Source organism: Nothobranchius furzeri, chromosome 3, assembly GCF_043380555.1.
Source record: "Nothobranchius furzeri strain GRZ-AD chromosome 3, NfurGRZ-RIMD1, whole genome shotgun sequence".
Classification (NCBI taxonomy): Eukaryota; Metazoa; Chordata; class Actinopteri; order Cyprinodontiformes; family Nothobranchiidae; genus Nothobranchius; species Nothobranchius furzeri.
In genome coordinates this window covers 70,195,806-70,212,526 of record NC_091743.1, presented here as the reverse complement: position 1 = coordinate 70,212,526, position 16,721 = coordinate 70,195,806, and the positions used below count along the sequence as shown (strand labels likewise).

Genomic DNA, 16,721 nt, shown 5'->3' with positions numbered 1-16,721 from the left:
AAAGTGGTTTAGCAGCAAACTTTGTGAAAAAAAAATTGTGTCATTCTCAAAAGGTTTGGCCACGACTACAAGAAATGTGTATAAAACCACAGGCTCTTTTATGCAATGTCAGGAATGCAGAACTGTCAAGTACTCAGGTGGCAGTAAACCAAAACTCTACATGCTTTCAATTGAACTTTGTTTTTCACCTTGTTAGTTGTTTTTATTCCTACTCCTATAGCATAATATTGTTTTTGAATGGCAAAAAGTGTGTGGGGAAAAAAAAATACTACATCCATGCGGGACGCTACCATGGAGGGACCGGAAGACGAACAAGACTTTAAACTTTGCCCGGTAAGCCACAGGGAGCCATTGTAATGAGGACAGCACAGGCATAGTTCTGTCATTAGCATCAGGAATGTTGGAGAAGGATCTAAAACAAGCACACCTTTTTTTAGGTACAGGACTCAAAAATGTTCATTTTGGAACATTTTAGATATATTAAACATGAACTAATTAAACACGGCTTAAAATTTTACTTGGTTAGTTACACATATGACACCAGTGACATAGTCCTCATCAATCCCTCATCTTGTTTTTAAGTTGTCTTAATAAATAAATAAATAATAAATAAACAAACATCACTGGATTCCCATACCTCTTTTACCAACCAAATTCTAAAGTGCAAAGTTCAAATACAATAAAAAACACAAATGCCCACTTGCAGCAGTTTCTTCCTTGTTGTGTGTTTTTCAGCTTGTTGCAGTTCACTGAGTATAGATTTCAGTAAATCCAACCTACATTTTCTCTCTAACATCAATAACGGTCTGGCTTTCTCTCCACACTCCTTCACTCATGCTAACAAAATTACAGAAACAGTTGACAGTGTCAGGTTGTGTTTTCTGTTCCACCACTCCTACTTTTGGTATGATTCCTGATCACCAGTTAATTAAACATAACTAACTGGATTGAAAATATAACTAATACACACTTTTCTCTTTTTTTGAAGCATTAAGACCAGAGTGGGTGCTTAAAGAAGAGCATTAGCAGGCCAGGAGATTACAGGGATTATCCTTTATGAATTACTTTAATGATGGTCAGTAATGCCATCAACAGCCTGAATAAAGTCTTGACTACTGGAGGTTGAGTCCTGCTTGCCCTTTATAAACATAATTCAGCCAAGATTATTCAAAAATGAGAATAATTAAGAGAGGAAGAAAGACAGACAGACAGAAAGCAATCGTTTAGCACCTCTCACGTTAAAAATCATGACGTGCTTCACAAGAACAAACTTTTAAAATATAAAAATGATTTAAAAATGTAAGGAAAGGGGGTAACACCTAACAATAAGGTTTCCTTTGTTAACGTTACTTAGGGCATTAGTATACAGTAATACACTCTTAAATAAAGTATTAACACCTGCTTAATATCAATGTTAGTATTAAGTAATGCATTACTAAGCAGAGACACACCCCTGACCCTTTGTTCTAACCTTAATGACACTTAGTAGTTAACAATATTGGGAATGTTAATAAAGGGATCCTTTGTGTAATAATGCACTAAGTAATGTTAATAAAGGAACCCTTATTGGAATGTGTTACCAGAAAGGGAAAGGAGAAAATGAATAGGAATGAGGGAAAGCAACTTTTATTTTTTTTTTTTTTGCTTATAACCTGTCTAAAAGTGCTGTAGACATGCATAATCATTACGTGGCAGTTTAGTGCAGCTTCCTTGAAATAAAAAAAGCCCTCCTCCCCTTTTTTATGATGGTGGTAACAGGAAATCCTCCAGAATGCTGCCGAATCTGTGTCTGCTCTCCTCCTGGGTGGTAAGTCTACTGTGAGTGTGTGTTTGTGTGCATGAGCGAGTGCGCACACGTTAGTTGACAACTCGTTTAGACTGAGAAACTCCGACGCATTTCTGGCCCTGGATTACTAGTTTGGGGTTCAACAGAGGGCGTAGTGCTGTTCTGAGGCACCTGTCACGTATCCGGTCCAAGATAGTGTGTTTATCTTGTGGTTTTCCTTGTTTTTAAGATTTTAATTATGGACAAATTTGTCTCTCGTTCTCCTCCACTTTTTCATCAGCTCACCAATAAACGTTCATTTATTTGGTTTGTTTTTCCACGAGGTATTCTTCAAGCTGCTCTGTATCTGTCGGTAGATATCGTTGGCTTTCTTTATCTTTTTGAGGGCGCAATGGCGGTGCTGTTGACGACAGCGGCGTCCTGACCAATCACACGCTTGCGTTCTTCATCTCGTTGGACGGACGTTTAGAAAAAAGAGCTCGATTCTGTTTGTCCTTGCGAGCCTGCTGGAGAGCCCTCAAAAGGACAGTTAAAGGCGATGCGTGCCTCCGCACCAATGCAGATGGGGAAGTATAAATTAGGCTTAAGTTGATTTACCTACATAAATGAACTTTTACACCATATGAGGCTCACTTGTATCTTGACATGACATTATTGTTACAAGGCCAAAGAGGCCATGATGTTGTAAGCTATTTTGCCTTTTTTAGATAAGTGACTTTGTCTAACCTGAAAACAAAAATAATCTTGGCCCCTGAAGGATCAAGAGTGGATGTTAAAGTGGTGTAGGAAGGAGGATGTGAAGTCCCTACGGCACTCGAACACAGATTTCTTCCTGCAGTTATACAACTGGCACGGTTTTCTGAGGTGAACTGAGGCATTTACATGATTCGGCACAGACATGACTCAAAGTGTGGACAGTTGCCTGTGCTGGATTTTTGGAAATTGGATGATTAAAAACTGGAAATGAAACGTCCTCTATGAGCAAACTTTGATTATACAGAGAAAACTCCAGCAAAGCCTAAGATAACATAAGTGATTTCAGTCCAGATTAGGCATCCAAGAGACTTCATTACATCCTTTTTTTTAGCTTTGCAATACTGAGGATGAACAACAAACACTCCACAGGTGAAGGTTGTTAGTTCATGAGTGACATCATTGCCTCTGTCGGCCAAAACGGATGCTGAATTAGACAAGTTAGTCAGTTTTTGCACATAAAAGTGAGTCACCGGCTCCTCTTTCCTTAATTTCTGTCTGATCCCTGAAAATTTTTTATTCTGAACTCTTATTATTACATAACAGCTCTGTGTGGAACATATAAAATATGTATGTGGCACTCTGTGGTTGGCACACATGTCATTTTAGGTTAGCCAAGGTGGAACGTGTCCACCACTGGAGCATGTCTGTGGACCAGACCTTCCAAATCAAAGATCACAGACTGATGGTGACCTGGCTTTGTTGCTACGGGACTTGTATGTAATAATAATCTTTGTCCAATAGTGTGGATCTTGTTATTTCGTAGTCTATTTAGTATTAGTTGGCTAATGTTAGTGTTGGCTCATTGTTAGCGCTATAGCTAAAGATAGGCTGCAGCAGGGTTGTTTATAACAGTTGTAATTCCACTTTCAACCAGTAGGGTGGAGAAGCAGGAAACTGTCTAGTGTTACTTTAAAAGGTGCTCTCCTCCTTCTGAGCCAAACTTCTCTTTAAAAAATGATTTTGTCAAACTGGTGTAATCTGTCTCTCATCTTCTGTAACTTTTTAAAACCAAAACAGATGTTTCCTGACTTTTGCACTAACTCTAAAATGATAACTGTGTGTTTTCAAAACAAGTCCTGCTGTTTAACTTTAGTGTTTTTCTTTGTCAGCAGAAGGTTTTACTGCATGTTAAAGCTCAATGATCTATGAGTGTTTTACACATGCGAGTTAAATGAAGCTGTCAACCAAATAAGGTGATCCTTTACTTTGCCTGAGGACATTGTCGGATTATTGTCACTAATGGATGGAAAGCTGCACCACCACAAAATCCGACTTAAATCCCATTTCCAAGCACACAATAATGTGTTAAAAAGTTAAAGCTGCTCATTATTTGACAAGTTATGTCTTAAAAACAGGTGATTAAAAGTTAAATCCTGTCCTTATGCTCTGTATCCATTTTAAGTGATGCAAATGTCAAGTTATAGATTCTGTTTATTCCAACACATCAAAATACTTCATGCAAGAGCTCAAAGGACCTAAATTGCACAAGGTGCTGTCACTTTGCTTTGCTGCCCACCTAAGACAACTACATGCATGTGTGTTTTAGTTTAGGTAAAATGCCGACAACCACAGCAATGCAACCAAAACAAATCAAACACATTAACAAATGAAGATCCTTTACCTACATAATGTAGTAAGAAGCTCACTTACCTACAAGAGAAAAGAAAAAACTTCATCAAACTGAATCAAGAACAGATGGAAACATCTGGCTCGAAGAGTCTAGCTGTGCATTAGTCCAGCCTTAATGCAACCTTTGTAAAGACGTCTCTGATTGGAAGATGATCAGGACAAGGCACCAAACAGCAGCTTCCAGCCCCGGAGCATCTTTGCTTCTGTCCGATTTATAGATCAAAGTGGGGCTGCTCTCCTCCTGCTTGCATAACAATACTCTGGACGGATCCTGTGCTGCAGTTGCTGCATGTGGATCAGACCACTTAGCCAGAAGGCAAACTCTCTCCATTACAAATGGACCCGACGCCGTTTCAGACCACGCTTCTGCAACACCAGAGCATTTACCAGATGAAATCTTCTAAAAACACTGTTCTCCACTGCACTGTGGGTTGCATCTCTTCTGCCCGATGCTTGGTGTCCTGAGTCATAGCCAGAACCGGTGAGCTGGACTAATCTGAATTGTCACTGCATGTTTGTAGCAGGCTGCCTACAGGACACGCTCTCCCTTAACGCGACCCTCAGTGAGAAAGTGGGCCAAACAAAAGCAGATACAGTGGTGGCAGTTCTGGAATAAAAACCTGACAGGACCAATGATACGATGACGGCATGAATTCACACACGTTTAATCTTCAAAGTAGGGATTACGACGTGTGAGAAATCATTTTGTGAGTAAACATGAAATGACTCACACAGGCAGTCAACTTAGAAACAAGATCAGCAAGGACATGTTGTGGAACAAATGGAGTTGTTGCCTGAAGGAATGAAGCAACACTCAGTGGTGTGAAGATGGGCACCAACAAGTGGGCTGTGATAAAAATATTAGCCCTCTCTCAGGTTTCTCTTTTCTGCTTTCAAGCTTTTTAAGCTTAAAAACCTAATTTCATTAACCAATAAATACAAAATGTAGCTTTCAATATTATTTATAAAAAGCAAAAGCTTTCCAAAACACCTGGGCCAGTGTGAAAAAGTAATTAAAGGTCAACTTTATTCCTATTTTTATTACAGTTGCAGTGGCCTCTAATATGAATGGGTGTCTTGTAAGTCATACCCTGGGGAACAAAAGCTCCGGTGCACCTGTTTTAGGATGTGGAAACCAGCTGGAGGAGAGAATGGCAGAATGACGGGATTTGGAGATTTACTTCCTGATATTTGATCACGTGTCCTCTGATTGGCTAACAGCAACAAGACTCTACCACTGACTGTTTGCTTTGCAACATTGATGTGTTATCTCCACAAATAACACGAGCCTGGAGGGGTTTTGCTGTGTGGTGGAGTTGCTAATGCTAACAGTTTCTACTAGCCAAGAGAATCTCTGTTTCCTGGATGCTAAAACGGCAGCCGTCCTCGTTGTTAGCCAAGGTGGGTGAGTCCATGAATTAGGGATGGGTACCGAATTGGTACTTTTTAAGGTACCGACCGAATTCCATAGTACCGACCGAGCACCGATTCACGTCGTTTCAAACGGTGCCTTGTTTCGGTACCCGTCCATCATAACGAGAACTTGCCAAGACAGCTGCGCATGCGCAAGTGCGTTTTGTCATCGCTTGCTGTTAACCAGTTGTAAACAGAGCAGAACGGTAGAGAGAACGCAGGCTAAAGCTTGGGTCCACTTCACTAAATGTGATGGGTAACTGGATGATGAAACCAGTGACAACTATCTAAGTGAGACATCCTCATCTTAATCTGCTCCGGTAGGTAAATATAATTAGCTTGATATGTTAGCTTCCGTTTCGCTAATGGTGCGTTCGCTTTCTCCTCGGAACTCCGAATTTTCGACTAGAACAACATGAACGCGCTCTAAAATTTGGCTTCACTTTACTAAATGTGACGGGTGAAGACGAAACCAGTGACGATCTAAGTGTGAGGCATCGTTTTAATCTGCTCCAGCAGCTAAATAAACTGTTTAAGATATCGTTAGCTTGATATGTTAGCTTCCATTGCCACCATTATTATCAGCTAATGGTGTGTTCGCATTCTCCTCGGAAATTCTAACTTTCCAGTAGGAAAAATCAAATGAAAAAGGATGGCAAAAGGAATGAAGATACACAGTAAATTTAGTTCACTGTAAAGATGTTTGCTTCAGTTTAATTATCAGCTTATAAAACTACAAGGACGATGTTAAAATACAGTTGAATGCTATTTATCGTGATATTTATCAAATATTGTTATATATTGAGAAAAATATATATTTAATTATAAAAGAAAATTAAAATAATAAACACTCAAAAGTATCGAAAATTGGTACCGTTAAGTACCGGTATCGATTCGTAGGTACCGGTAATTAGTACCGGATCGATTCAAATGTCAAAGGTACCCATCCCTACCATGAATGTTAAAGGGATACTATGCAACATTTTCATATTCTTAAGTCAGTTTCTTGAACCAGTATGTGTTAAAACAACACATTCTCACTCCCAAAGCATCGAAAAATGATAATGGGCGACCAAGCGTTTGTTTCCGATGCGTTTGGAGCCCCAGCGCATCTGGAGGCTACCTGCTGTGCTAGAACGTAATTTTCCGGCTGCCGCGGTAAAATGGAGATTTCACCAGATTGTGACTTTTACCTTCCTGCTATTAAACCGTCCCCTCACCCCCATCCTAGCCTTAACCCTCATGTGCGTGCAAAACATTGTTTCTAGTTGTAACGTACCTCTCAGACACTGAACAGGAAGTTTAGAATGAGAAACTGGGTTAAGGTTTGGATGAGGTGAGGGGAGGGGAAGGTTGAATAGTAAGAGGTTAGACGTTAAATGTGCATTTTATCGCAGTCAACGGAAACCAACGCTCTGGCACAGCTCGTCGCCTCCTGACGCGTTGAGACTCTTGACAGCAGCGGTACTCAATAGGCTTACCCCACGGGCCCCTTCATTGTGGCCCTCGAACCCCGCGTGCACACCCCATTGCCGTCCAACGGCCAACCGGGAAGTGTAGGAATGACAGCGGTGTGCATGCACTGCGCTGTTATATTGCAGGCTGGTGTAATGAACAGCCAGCAGCAGCGTCAACCCCCTCGGACCATTACATTTGAGTAATCCTGCTTTACAGGGTTAGTGAACTGTTACTCAGACCCCACCGTCCTCTGTGGCCAGAATTCCACGGCTGCCGGTCCCTGCTGGAGGAGGGAGCTGTGGAACGGAGTAGAGTTGACACGGTGGAGTTGCATTCTGCTTCCAGCACGTTTCAGATCGTAAGCACAGCTCATATGGTTGATGGAGTGATTATCACTCCTCTAAAAACTAATGAAGACTGAGGAGACAGTTCAGCAGTAAAACTTACGGTTTAACCAGTGAATTAATAACGGGCACTAGAGGGTGCTAAAAGCAAGCAAAACTTCCTAGGATCCCTTTAAATTGTCCCTGATTTGTCAGGCTTTTCTAATCCTAGAGTTTCACCGTCTATTTTTTATCAGTAACTAATGCAGGAGATAGGTGTAGGAGACTATTTTCATGTTCAGCCTGCATGAAGAACTCAAAGTAACCCATTATTTTCAAAAACAATACATAAAAGAAAAAAGGAGTTTCTCAGTGAACCTGCTCTTTAACCTCCTAATACGCTTCTTCCAGTGCCATGGAGGCATTTTGTTCCACTTCAAAGAATTATTTCAAAGCCACTCAGGAGAATTTTCCAGCGCGAACAATCTGTTAGTGAAACATTCTGCTTCAGGAATTTCTGATAGAGCAGCGTTCATAGTTCATTTATGGCAAGTGGTCCAGGTCTTGAAGCAGCATTGCAGTGCCAGACCATCATACTGCCACCACCATGTTTGATTCTTTTACTTTTGTCTCAGAGAAAATCCACCACAAAGCGTATTTCCAAATCTCTCCGCAAAATCAGCCTCAATGCTCTGAATTGTTTTTTCTCAGGCCACAGTATATTTGTTTGAAATATACACGTGTTGGTCTGAAGTATTACGTAAAGCAATACACTGCAGCACTTTGACTCAATTTCTTGTGTTAGAAGTCAAATTGCTCAGCAAAATCACTAAAACTCATCAGAATTAATTACAGACTTTCAGACGTTAGAACTGTGCTGATTCGGATACTCGGGGTTCACAGTCAAGATATGTGACCCAAACCAAATGTGTAAGAAATCCACTCCTCACACATCTTCAGCCTGACCTTGAAACAAACTGTTTTAAATCAGATGATCTGCCACATGGGACTGAACACAATCCATGTTTAATTAAAGGTGTCAAGATAAAGGATCAGCTGATCCAGAGGAACATGAGTGAACTGAACGATAAAACAGGCCTGATCCTTCGCAGCTTATCAACTGTAATCTTCACACTCTGATACTTTCTCATTCTGCTTCAGATAATAATTATTTTCTCGGTTTGCATCGGCAGAGCTTACAGGGAGTAGAACACACCACAACACAGAGGAACCAGGAAACAGGGTGTGTCTCCTCACCAAAACTGCCCACTTCTAGACCAGATCTGACCTCTAGTGACAAGTGTATGAAACTGCATCCTTTCACTTCTCATTCTGGCCTCTTCCTGTGCAGAAGAGCGTTTTCTGATTGGATTAAACTGCTTGAATCAAGACAGAGGGCCGTTCACTACCGACATCCTGCCAGAATAACCCTGCTGTAGATGCAATTCTTTCCTTTCCCACATTGAGATGCAAACATATTGCATGCATTTCCTGCTAAATAAAATGCGTAGGCAACATAACATATTGAAGGCACCATTTTCTATTACTTTTTAAAATATTTTGTAGTTTTGTCATCAAAATCAGCATTCACTGATTCACTGGGAGATTTAAAGCTTCATCAGGCTGAAGAGGATGACTCCCATTTATTCAAAAACACATACGTGGAAGCAAGCAGTAAAAAGTGAAATGACTTAAATTATATCTGCAGAAATAAACCAAAGTAGCATAAACCTAAGAATGCATTTCAGCCACAGTTGATTTAACATTAAATTACAGTGAAGCGAACAATCCCAATCCCCATGTGAGTGAACTCCCATGCCTACCTCCTGCAGCTCCATCTCACCTGGTGACTTGGCAAAACTTCTGTAACAAATGTAGCCAAAAAAGGACCTGCTAACAGATGAATTCTGGCTCAAAGTCAGGTCAAACGTTGCAACAACAAGAAAAGAAATCCTCTCCTCCATTCACAGATGGATGAAACACAACTCAGCCTCTTATCTTCCTCTGCCTCCAATATTCTCGTTTCCTCTGGATTATTCAGCCGAGTTTCCAAGTCCACCCCTCTCTTGCTTTGTGTCATGTGGGTAAACACACACACACACACACACACACACACACACACACACACACACACACACAGCTAACCCAGGCGGATGTCCACAAAGCAGCGACAGAGGGCTAGTGTTGTCCATCGCAGGCTATAAATAGGCTTCTTGAGTTCATCATTGTCTCTTCCGATGATGGTGAAGAGTCTGCGGGGCTCGGGGAGGGAGGCAGGCAGCTTTTCTGTCTGCCGACTGTTGCCCTACTGGCTTCATTTTAATTCTGCATTTCTAGAGTGCAGAAAGTGCATTTTAATATATTTTTGACTGAATAACAAAGCACAATAAATCATTCTCAAAAATCCAATAGACAGACTTTCTGGACCTCGATGGAATGCAGACAAAGAAAGATGACAGGACATGTACAACATTTTCCACTAAAGAGGGAACAGGGGTCTCATTTATCAAACATTGCGTAGAATCCTTACTAAAACCGTATTTAAGCTCAGCAAAAAAAAATGTACGTACGCCAAGTAGGTTTGTGATCTATCAAACATGGAGTTGTCACGATATGGTGTTGGAGGACCCAAATATGCAGTACCCAGGATGACACGAGGCAGGGATGAAGGTTATGTAAAATCCTTTATTTAAAAGGAGCGCCAAAAACAAAGTAAATCCAAGGCTGTGAGCCAAAATCCAAACACCGGATAAAGATCTGGAAATCCAAAAACTCTGGTTTATAAACAGAGAAACAAGACGGACAGAACTACAAACAATGGACCGACAAGAACAATGAGACAAGGAGAGGCTTTATACACTGGGGCTGGAGTGATAGGAGACGAGGAGCAGGTGTGTGGAGTGAGGGCTGGAGGGAAGGCAGGTGACAATAACTACCTAAATGGGGAAACAGAACCAAAGGAGGACAGATAAACCTAAAACTACAAATCCAAACTAAAAGGCTGCAGGAAGGACTAACACACACACACACACAGAGAGAGACATAAATAACTCACACACACATAAACTTGGCTGGGGAACAAGAGGCTGGAGCTGCAACTGGAGGGGCAGAGGATAACTAAATGAGCACCGGACCTGGGGGAATGATAAAAAGGTCTACAAACAGAAGACACAATATTGAGATGCAGACAAAGGACACATGAGGGCGCTATGAGACACAGAAGGGAAACTAGAGAGGATGGAGAAACATCAGGAGACACATAAAGGAGGGGGCAGACGCAGACCATGACAGGAGTACGCACTGCTGCAGGCAATCTCCGCTTCATAAATCAGAGACTAACGAGAAAGGTACAATCCTAGAAAAACCTCGTCCAATCAATGTGCACGTCCTGTTCTCACTGATTGGGTAGAAATCCCACCATCAAACTGTGTGGTTTTGCACTGATGTAACCATCTTTACGCTGACAAAAATGTAACTAAGTAACTTTTACTTTGAGTACATTTTATTTACAATACTTTTTACTTTTACTTGAGTAAAAATTTCGGCAAGTACTTTTACTTGTACTTGAGTAAAACATTATCAAAGTACTGGTACTCGTACTTAAGTAGGAAATTTTTGTACTCTTTCCACCCCTGGCTATTTCACAAGCAGAAATTCAGGTACTTGTGGGTGAGGTGGAGAAATGAAAGGAAGTGTTTTTGCAAAACAAATAAGAGAAAGTTCATGGAGTGGCACAGCGTTGCTGAAGCCGTCAATGCTGTGACGTCTTCAGAGATCTGTGGCGGATATAAAAAAAAAGGTACAATCGAGATTCAATCCCCAGAATCTTGGGTGCAAGTCACGCGCGCTAACCATTCAGCCAAACGAAGATCTATCTTCACCAAGTAGCCAGGGTGCATGACCAGTGGGGTCACAGTGACAGGATGCTCACACTGTCACAGACGCATGACATTCTGTCTCATTCTGCCCCCTGCTGATATTCAGCATTCCCTATTCTGCTCTTCAGGCTGTGTGTGTGTGTGTGGGGGGGGGGGGGGGGGGGTGTTGCTTGTTCTGTGTGTGCACAAAGCAGTACAAGTGACAATGCTGCTGGATTTCATATTTTATCCTTCTCAGCAGCAGCACTGCAGGTGCTCTCCATGTCCCACGTGTGCGTAAGCCAGGTTCTTAGTCAACTTAAAGTTGCGCACATTTTTCCACTAAGTTTTCTTTCATAAATCCCAAAGTTTGCGTGGAAAGTTGCTTACGCAGTTTTCCGACCCCGTTTTGTGCGTAAGCAAGCTTCATAAATGAGGCCCCAGGTGATTAACAGGCTTCTGCAGCACCTGATGAGCTGCTGAACAGGTGAATCAACCACTGAATTGAACAACTGGAACATGCTGGACACCAGCCCTCCAAAAAAAAAAAATTCAGAAATAAGAATTTGCTGGCTGAGAGTCAGTGTAATGACTGTTTTCTGTTTTTTCTTCGTCTTTGAGGAAGGGCAGGTTGGACGCCTCGGAGGCAGATTGCTGCCCCAACAGTTCACTCTCAACAGAGTTCAAGCTCACAGCCTGATGTACACCCTGTTCAGCAGCTCATGAAGCACAGAGAAGCCTGTTAATCACCTGCTGATTGAAATCAGGTGTGTTGAAGCAGGAAAACAACTAGAGGTCAGGCAGAGTCTCCAGATGTCAGGAGGGCCCATGGACATGCGGCTGGGTGAGAAGATCCTTGAGTATTCCAGGAAGAGCAGAGGTGTGATGAGAGATGAATAAGTAAGAAATCCAGGGAAGAGATGGAATGTCGAATTAAACAGTCAACAGAAAAATATCAGATCAACTGCCGATAGAAAAAAAATATAAATATTAATCAGCAAGGAATCTCAGGAGGTTGATCATTGCAACAATAAAGGTCAGTCAGGCCCAGGAGCAGGTGAGGGTTAGGGTTAATCAGCTGATGAGTGTCTTCTCACAGGAGGAAGGGCCCGCCCACTAGACAACCGCTGCAAGGGCGGGAAAGCGGACATACTTCTCAGGATTGAGTCATTTCAGAGGAAAAACTCCTGATTGCTACTGAATACCACTGAATCTTCGAGTTAAACTTGTTTCTGTAAACATTTAAATCTAGTGGTCACGCTCAACAAGAGCATTCTAAGGCCCGGATCTTTGTGCCCTGCCCTCCCCATCATCATCTTCTCCCTGCTCCTCTCTGACTCCACCCTCGGTTGGAGCCGGGTGTCCTCACAGCTTCTCTCGTCTTCTCGGCATCAAAGACATCTCTTCTCGCTTCCTTAAAGAGCTGGTAAAGCCTTTGACTTCAGGACAGGTGAGTAAAAACCTGTTTCAACACTCAGAAAATAAACTTTCCCCTTGTGATTAAGATGTTTTTATTCTGAGAACTCATCCGGACCCTCTAAAAGCATTGCTACTGACATAACTGTCAGTATTAGGGTTATAATATATTTGAAAAAGTTGGTGTTTTTGCTTTTCTGTAAAGAAGTGGGCTAACGCAAGAGGTCCGTGTTTTTAAAGACTTCATCAGGAAAACGAGAGAGTGGAGGTCAGCTGTATAACAGCTGCAGGTGAGCTTCACACATCATTTAAAACTGAATTTTTAAGTAATCAGGACATTTTATTTATTTTTTTAAGCATGTTTAGAAGTCCAAATATATGGATCCAGGAGAACTGCCTCTGGCCTCTCTTCTCACAATGTCACCATCAGTTAAAAACGCTGAAAAAAAAAAACAATATCTCAACTGGTTTGGTGCGATATCCGTCACGCTGGAAGCTGCTTTGCATAAAGTTTCTGAACATCTACTGCAGGCTGAACTGGAAGAAAAGAAAGGGAACCATAACATGAGACTTGTCCTTTTATAGATGTTACTGCATCAAGATGTCTGTCTCCTGACGACACTAAGCCTCAGATACACAACGAGTAAGGAATGTATACAACCTGCTGTCCTGTGTTTGCAGAATGCCTTTCGGAGGAGGAAACAAGTGCGGCTGCTGCCAGAAAACTGTCTATTTTGCCGAGGAGGTGCAGTGTGAGGGGAAGAGCTGGCACAAATCCTGTTTTCTTTGCAGTAAGTTCTGACATTCTTTGCTAATCTGATTTTCATTAGCACTTACTCACTTTCAAACTCACAAAATATGACTAAGGAATGCTGGGAATGTGGCACGCGCGTAGGGATGTGAGCGTCTGCAAGTTTTACTCAGGGCCTTATATGGATCCCAAGTAAACATGACAATAGTAATGTTCTTCCTAATATGGCAGAGGAAGGTGGCACACACACTCCTCTTTCAGACCTGATAAGGAATCATTTGAATGTGCTAAGTCCAGTATGGTGGTGGTGGTCTGTTATGCAAGCATCACACTTCATTCTGTGATAAATGCATCGAACGATCATGCTAAAAGAGTGACTGGTTCATTTTCATTCTTTGTCTTTGGAAGTGGTCTGCAAGAAGAACTTGGACAGCACAACGGTGGCTGTTCATGGGGATGAAATCTATTGTAAATCATGCTATGGCAAGAAGTATGGGCCAAAAGGCTATGGCTTTGGAGGTGGAGCTGGCACACTGAGCATGGACACAGGAGAAGGACTTGGGATCAAGCCTGAAGCGTGAGGATCAAATTTACTGATCTGAATAAAGTAGATGGCGGGACATTGTAAATAGTCTTAAGCTGCTGTTTGTTTTTGGATTTTACTTCTGAAACAAACATTCATTTAGAAACATTATCATTCTTGACAGTCCAGCTCCTCATCGTCCTACAAATAATCCCAATGCCTCCAAGTTTGCCCAGAAAGCGGGAGGCTCAGATGTGTGTCCCAGGTGTGGGAAAACGGTGTATGCAGCGGAGAAGGTGGTTGGAGGAGGAAATGTAAGAAAATTCCCATTTTTTTATTTTCTCCTGGACTATTTTGAGATGAGACATGAAAGTGGGGCACTGATATGTTCGTATACATCATGATGTGAAAAGGTTATTTGCCTCATTACAGATGTTTGTTATCTTTGCAACTTTCTAATCGTGTTAGCCTGCTTGAATGAACAACCTTCTTACGTCTGGGATGAAACCAACCCTGCATTTCAGAAACAGAACATCAAACCAACATAAAGGTGGTGTTATTCTGGTCTGGAGCTGCTCTGATGCTTCAGGACCTGGGCCACACGCTGTATTGATAAAACCACGGATTCTGCTCTCTACCAGATGACCCTGTAGGGCAGGAGTATTCAGCACCTGGGCTGGTATCCAGTCTTTAAGAACTTTTAAGGTGTGGTTTACTGAAAAACTATATATAATATTCCCAAATTAAAATCAGGCATGAGTTTTCATGCAAGCTGAACGTGTGAATTGTCTCCTACACCTATCTCCTGCATCCTATCTCCTGCATTGAGCTTCTGAAAAATAGATGGTGAAACTATTTCACACGAATGCACATATGTGAAAATACAGCACCAGGACCAATCAGAGCAACAAACAATGTGACGTACTCATTGCTATGGATGTCAGTCAACAGGGTGGTCTGCTGTACACCGCTGACTAAGCAAGTACATTTTGAAATAACTTGAGTACCTCCTATATGCTCATGCCTCAAAGCCCTTTCAAACGAAGTCATCTTTGTAGTTTTTCTCTGTCACAGCTCTAACTCAACTCCTGCCACTGTTGCCCAACTACTCACTGAACTCTGTACTATTTCATCATGGTGGTGTCATTACTTCCATTCTAAAACTATTCTTCACCCTTCATCAGTCGTGGCACAAGGGCTGCTTTCGTTGTGCCAAATGTGGTAAAGGCCTGGAGTCCACCACCCTCGCTGACAGGGATGGGGAGATCTACTGTAAAGGTGTGTGTGTGTGTGTGTGTGTGTGTGTGTGTGTGTGTGTGTGTGTGTGTGTGTGTGTGTGTGTGTGTGTGTGTGTGTGTGTGTGTGTGTGTGTGTGTGTGTGTGTGTGTGTGTGTGTGTGTGTGTGTGTGTGTGTGTGTGTGTGTGTGTGTGTGTGTGTGTGTGTGTGTGTGTGTGTGTGTGTGTGTGTGTGTGTGTGTGTGTGTGTGTGTGTGTGTGTGTGTGTGTGTGTGTGTGTGTGTGTGTGTGTGTGTGTGTGTGTGTGTGTGTGTGTGTGTGTGTGTGTGTGTGTGTGTGTGTGTGTGTGTGTGTGTGTGTGTGTGTGTGTGTGTGTGTGTGTGTGTGTGTGTGTGTGTGTGTGTGTGTGTGTGTGTGTGTGTGTGTGTGTGTGTGTGTGTGTGTGTGTGTGTGTGTGTGTGTGTGTGTGTGTGTGTGTGTGTGTGTGTGTGTGTGTGTGTGTGTGTGTGTGTGTGTGTGTGTGTGTGTGTGTGTGTGTGTGTGTGTGTGTGTGTGTGTGTGTGTGTGTGTGTGTGTGTGTGTGTGTGTGTCTTTGGTTTGATGTCTACCAAGTCCTGATGTAGTTCTGATTATAAAGCTGAGTTTTCAACATGAAAAGGCAACATAATAAAGTACAAGAGTGTAATTGTTGTTTATTATTGGTAGAATTTAAGCCGATAACTTTATAATCCTTTTTAATGTCTTTCACAGGTTGCTATGCAAAGAACTTTGGTCCTAAGGGTTTTGGCTTTGGTCAGGGTGCCGGAGCTCTGGCTCATTCTCAGTAAAGCCCGAGGCTTCTGTCGACGGGGGACTCTCTTCTGCTGCTCTCTGATAGCGTAGCTTTCACTTTCCATCAGTCAAAATCTGACCTTCTGCTTCCTGCTGCAGGCCTGCCTTCACCCGGCAGGTCATGTAGCTGTTGGAGCATCTGGAGCACATTTATGAAATCTGTCTAAAAACGGAGCTAATTCTGTGTTTCACAAAATCTTAAAACTGTTGAAGTGAACATAAAACAACCTGAATGTGTTAAACTGATTTAAGCTGTTTATGTTTCAGCTGCGGTTAAATAAATGTAAAAACCATCTACACATTCTCCATATGCTTTTGTTTCTTCTGTGCTGCAGACACGTGATAAATGTTAAAATGGTTTCCATTCTGAGGTTCTGATCTGATGAATTAGCTTGTTCTTGGCTGTGATTTGCTCTTCGTTAGAGTCATCGTCTAACCGAGTCAGCTGACCACAAAATGACACCAGAAACTTGTGCAAAGAGGAAAATTTCACAATAAAGAGTTGGGATTTCAGCAAATGCACTTATCGGTGAGGTCAAGGTTACAGTGCTAACAGTTGATGATTAAGGGCTAAATAAATGTATTAAGTACTCAATTAGCTTGCAAAATAACACTAAATTTTTTTCCTTAAGGTGTTCTTAATGCCATGTAACAATCCATTTGAAAATATTTAATTTGCTTCACAACAGAAATGTCAGCATGTGGCAACATTACAAAAACCAAAAAATAATAAAACACATTT

The 16,721-nt window shown here is 41.9% G+C and overlaps 2 protein-coding genes across 8 annotated transcripts in view; one reads left to right on the top strand and one right to left on the bottom strand.

Moving 5' to 3' along the window:
- nav1b (neuron navigator 1b) overlaps positions 1 to 9,393 on the bottom strand; it is a 100,316-nt gene extending 90,923 nt beyond the window's left edge. For both annotated transcript variants that reach the window (XM_070549488.1, XM_070549489.1), the window contains exon 1: positions 9,189 to 9,393. In XM_070549488.1, coding sequence (XP_070405589.1) covers positions 9,189 to 9,329 — 141 coding nt within the window. In that variant the 5' untranslated portion in view covers positions 9,330 to 9,393. The remainder of the gene's footprint in view (positions 1 to 9,188) is intronic.
- Positions 9,394 to 12,024: 2,631 nt separating this feature from the next.
- csrp1b (cysteine and glycine-rich protein 1b) lies at positions 12,025 to 16,276 on the top strand. 6 transcript variants are annotated; one of them, XM_070549486.1, is made up of 8 exons: positions 12,025 to 12,066; positions 12,475 to 12,672; positions 12,844 to 12,928; positions 13,320 to 13,429; positions 13,798 to 13,966; positions 14,097 to 14,226; positions 15,097 to 15,190; positions 15,899 to 16,276. In XM_070549486.1, exons 4-8 carry the CDS (start codon positions 13,321 to 13,323, stop codon positions 15,973 to 15,975), a joined length of 579 nt encoding a protein of 192 aa, XP_070405587.1. In that variant the 5' UTR covers positions 12,025 to 12,066; positions 12,475 to 12,672; positions 12,844 to 12,928; position 13,320; the 3' UTR covers positions 15,976 to 16,276. The 6 variants fall into 6 exon arrangements, with proteins under 6 accessions (XP_070405587.1, XP_070405586.1, XP_015814102.1 ...); XM_070549485.1 differs by having other exon boundaries at positions 12,064 to 12,122; XM_015958616.3 differs by having other exon boundaries at positions 12,066 to 12,672; positions 12,879 to 12,928.
- The last annotated feature ends 445 nt before the right edge of the window (positions 16,277 to 16,721 follow it).

Bases quoted from the DNA above. Each gene is read 5' to 3' on its own strand.
- csrp1b (XM_070549486.1), top strand. From the start codon at position 13,321: ATGCCTTTCGGAGGAGGAAACAAGTGCGGCTGCTGCCAGAAAACTGTC. The intron at 13,967-14,096 runs GTGAGGATCAAA...CATTCTTGACAG, and splicing joins CTTGGGATCAAGCCTGAAGC to TCCAGCTCCTCATCGTCCTA. The intron at 15,191-15,898 runs GTGTGTGTGTGT...TGTCTTTCACAG, and splicing joins TGGGGAGATCTACTGTAAAG to GTTGCTATGCAAAGAACTTT.